At 41.7% G+C, this 602-nt stretch overlaps 1 protein-coding gene across 1 annotated transcript in view; it reads right to left on the bottom strand.

The window, feature by feature from the left end:
* Positions 1-448: 448 nt before the first annotated feature.
* Positions 449-602, bottom strand: part of CSUI_003775 (uncharacterized protein) — a gene marked incomplete at its 3' end in the record, with an annotated part of 6,850 nt that continues 6,696 nt past the window's right edge. The window contains exon 6 of the mRNA XM_068063970.1: positions 449-511. Coding sequence (XP_067924064.1) covers positions 449-511 — 63 coding nt within the window. The remainder of the gene's footprint in view (positions 512-602) is intronic.

Below are 602 nucleotides of genomic sequence, written 5' to 3'. Positions count from 1 at the left end.
TAAGCAATAGGAAAGTCTCTCTACTTGAATGAGAAAAGAGAAAGAGATGAAGAGAGAAAAAGACAAGTAGTAGGGAGATAAGAAACACCAAGGAGGGGGGAAGGAGTGAAAAGATGCCCTCCTCCTTCTCCTCCTCCTTGCTCTTACGATGAACGAGAAGAGAAGACCTTCCAGAGTTGCCCCCTCTCTCTGTCTGCTCTTCACGATTCGTCGTCTTTCCAGCTCTTCTTTACTCTATCTTTAATCTATCTAAATATCTATCTAAATATCTATTTTGCTTGCCACCTGTCTATCTATCTTCTTTTATTGATCTATTGATCTTTCTTTCTTCCTTCTGACCTACCTACCTGTCTATCTTTCCTCCGTCTGCCTCTCGATCCCTAATCTATGTATGTGTGTATATGTCCGTACTAGTGACAGTGTGTATGTGTATGTATCATTTGGTCTCTTACTGGGCCTCCAGTTCTTTCAGTTTGAACTGACTCGTCACCGCATTCAGTTTGGTCTCCGCCTAGAGAAAACAAAGAGAGAAAGAGAGAGAGATACACGGACGGTCTTCTTCTACTTTTTGTCTTCTCTTTTTCTCAGAGATTTGTCCTAAG

Source organism: Cystoisospora suis (genome assembly GCF_002600585.1).
Source record: "Cystoisospora suis strain Wien I chromosome Unknown contig_1699, whole genome shotgun sequence".
Lineage (NCBI taxonomy): Eukaryota > Apicomplexa > Conoidasida > Eucoccidiorida > Sarcocystidae > Cystoisospora > Cystoisospora suis.
Note: the sequence above shows the minus strand (reverse complement) of the source record. Positions and strands in the feature narration are given on the sequence as shown.